Source organism: Branchiostoma floridae, chromosome 11 (genome assembly GCF_000003815.2).
Source record: "Branchiostoma floridae strain S238N-H82 chromosome 11, Bfl_VNyyK, whole genome shotgun sequence".
In the NCBI taxonomy this organism is placed as follows: domain Eukaryota; kingdom Metazoa; phylum Chordata; class Leptocardii; order Amphioxiformes; family Branchiostomatidae; genus Branchiostoma; species Branchiostoma floridae.
The window spans coordinates 21,591,522-21,594,116 of record NC_049989.1 but is presented as its reverse complement, the minus strand read 5'-3'; the positions used below and the strand labels follow the sequence as shown (position 1 = coordinate 21,594,116).

General features: G+C 42.9%; 1 protein-coding gene across 1 annotated transcript in view; it reads left to right on the top strand.

Annotated features, from left to right (window-relative positions):
- The window catches only part of LOC118425387 (peripheral-type benzodiazepine receptor-associated protein 1-like), a 52,020-nt gene extending 49,819 nt beyond the window's left edge, over window positions 1–2,201 (top strand). The window contains exons 36-39 of the mRNA XM_035834195.1: window positions 246–262; window positions 840–911; window positions 1,195–1,326; window positions 2,070–2,201. Of these exons, the coding sequence (XP_035690088.1) occupies window positions 246–262; window positions 840–911; window positions 1,195–1,326; window positions 2,070–2,201 (353 nt within the window). The remainder of the gene's footprint in view (window positions 1–245; window positions 263–839; window positions 912–1,194; window positions 1,327–2,069) is intronic.
- The last annotated feature ends 394 nt before the right edge of the window (window positions 2,202–2,595 follow it).

Sequence of the window (2,595 nt, the reverse complement as noted above, 5' to 3'; positions counted from 1 at the left end):
CAAGCTGGAGGCTGGCAGCTTTTATCAGGTGCTTCATTTGTGTCTCAAGTCCCCCTACCCCCCTCCTCACTCAGCATCACATCAGGGAAACATCTGGTTTCTTATGGGGTCTTGGGGGTCCTTTTTGTTTGCTTCCCAAAACTCTTTTTTTCCTATTTGATAGATAACTACACCTCTCTGCCCTTTCTTTACTACAATAAGCCTATTCATGATTTGAACTAATGTCCTAATTCCTAATGTCAAAGGTCAAGAACCCTACCTTGTACATGTCTCAAGCTAGCTGTCCTTCCAGTCTGTCTTGAGCATGCTCGATGAGCATAGTCCCGCTATGTCTCAGGGGCCTTCAACTTTGACATATCACCCACAATGCATGTTTTATCAAAGACCAACTTGTTGCCACAGTGCCCTCTAGCGGCAGAAGTTATTATTGCCTATTCAGGCCCAAGGAAAGTATACATAGCTGAAGAGATACAAAAACCTTGACTTACTGACTTGACAAGAACCTGACCTTCAGTTGATACTACCAACCCAACAAACTACTTTAAGAATGGGCTTAATCTTTAAAATGTAGCCATCCATGTTGTACACATAGCAAAAGACATTAAGAAAGTAATATCAAAGTCAAATCAAAATGAAGTAGAATGGCAAAATCTTAACGTTTCTCAAGCTCCCTGTTCCGTGGATCACTGGGACTTTTTACGGTGCCACCCACAGAATTTGGTGCTTAAAAGATTTTAGGATTTTGCCATTCTGCAGTCTGCTTGGAGGATAATTGAGTACAGCCTATAGAGTGGATCTCCCCATCTGAAGTGATAATTTCTCCCCTGTGTTTGTTACAGATGGAGCTTCCCTTCTACCAGGGAGACATCATCCATGTGGTGGGAGAGATGGATGAGGATGGATTCTTCATGGTGAGACTCAAACAGTTCAGTTTGTTGGTTGATAGGTTTGGCTGTTCATGACGTACAGCCAGGGCAGATACTAGAATTTGACACAGACAAAAAAACAAGTCAATTACAAAATTCTAAGAATTGTATATTTGAGTACAATTTGCTTGCCGGATTGAAAAAAAGTCATTTTGCATGCTGAATACCAACGCGCCCTTAGAATTGAAGGAATTGTACTTAATAATACCTTAAGTTCCTAAACTTCTATATTCATTAAGAATCTCAAAGTATCTTGGTCTTCTGTCAGGGTGAGATGGATGGACGGAGAGGCCTGGTCCCCTCTAACTTCCTGGAGGACCTGTCAGGCGACCAGGCAGACAACTATGCACCACAACCAACCGGTCACGACCGGTCATATCACAGCCCCTCACATATACAGGTAAGGCCAACCGGTCACGACCGCGCATATCGCAGCCCCTCAAATATACAGGTACAAACGTGTGTGTGTATGTGTGTGTGTGTGTGTGTGTATGTATTGATGTGTAAATGTGTGTGTGTGTAGGTATGTACAAAAGTATGTAAGTGTGTCAGTGTTTGTGTGTGTGTGTGTGTGTGTATGTATGTGTTTGTATGTATGTGTGTCTTTTGTTCTCTGCCCTTTTGATTAAAAATTGCCTCCGTGATTGACAGCTTGTTTCCAATGATTGACAGCCATGTTTGACATGCATGATTGACAGCCTGTTTCCCATGATTGACATGTATGATTGACAGCCTGTTTCCCATGTTTGACATGTATGATTGACAGCCTGTTTCCCATGATTGACATGTGTGATTGACAGCCTGTTTCCCATGGTTGACATGTATGATTGACAGCATGTTTGACATGTATGATTGACAGCCTGTTTGACATGTATGGTTGACAGCCTGTTTCCCATGTTTGACATGTATGATTGACAGCCTGTTTCCCATGTTTGACATGCATGATTGACAGCCTGTTTCCCATGATTGACATGTGTGATTGACAGCCTGTTTCCCATGATTGACATGTGTGATTGACAGCCTGTTTCCCTCGATTGACATGTATGATTGACAGCCTGTTTCCCATGATTGACATGTATGATTGACAGCCTGTTTCCCATGATTGACATCTATGATTGACAGCCTGCTTCCCTTGATTGACAGGACCGAGACGTCTCCCCCCAGCCCGACAGGAGAGAAGCTCAGCCGCCCAAGAAGAAGAAAGGACTTCTTTCGAAGGGCAAGAAACTTTTCAAGAAGCTCGGAGGCAGCGTGGAGGGCAAGAGCAAGAGATAGCTACAGCAGCAACATGTTTCCATGGCAACATTGTCCCCATGGCAACAGAACAGTTTCAGGACTGCCCAATGCTATTTATAAAGATGTGTCCATGGCAGCCTAACTCACAGACTGGGCAGTTGTTTAGTTATTTATGGAGTTGTTCATGAGTCTCCATGGCAACTGAATTTATATAATGAGCAGTTTCAAGACTGCCCCACATTATTCATGTAGAAATATACTCATATGGATCCATGCAGCTATTGTGAGGAAATATTTCCTGGAAATGTTGCAATTTCCTGGTAATGTTGCATTTTCATGGAAATGATTCATGGAAATATTGCAGTTTCTGGGAAATGTTGTAGTTTCCTGGAGATGATGCAGCTTCCTGGAGATGTAGCAGTTTCCCGGAAAT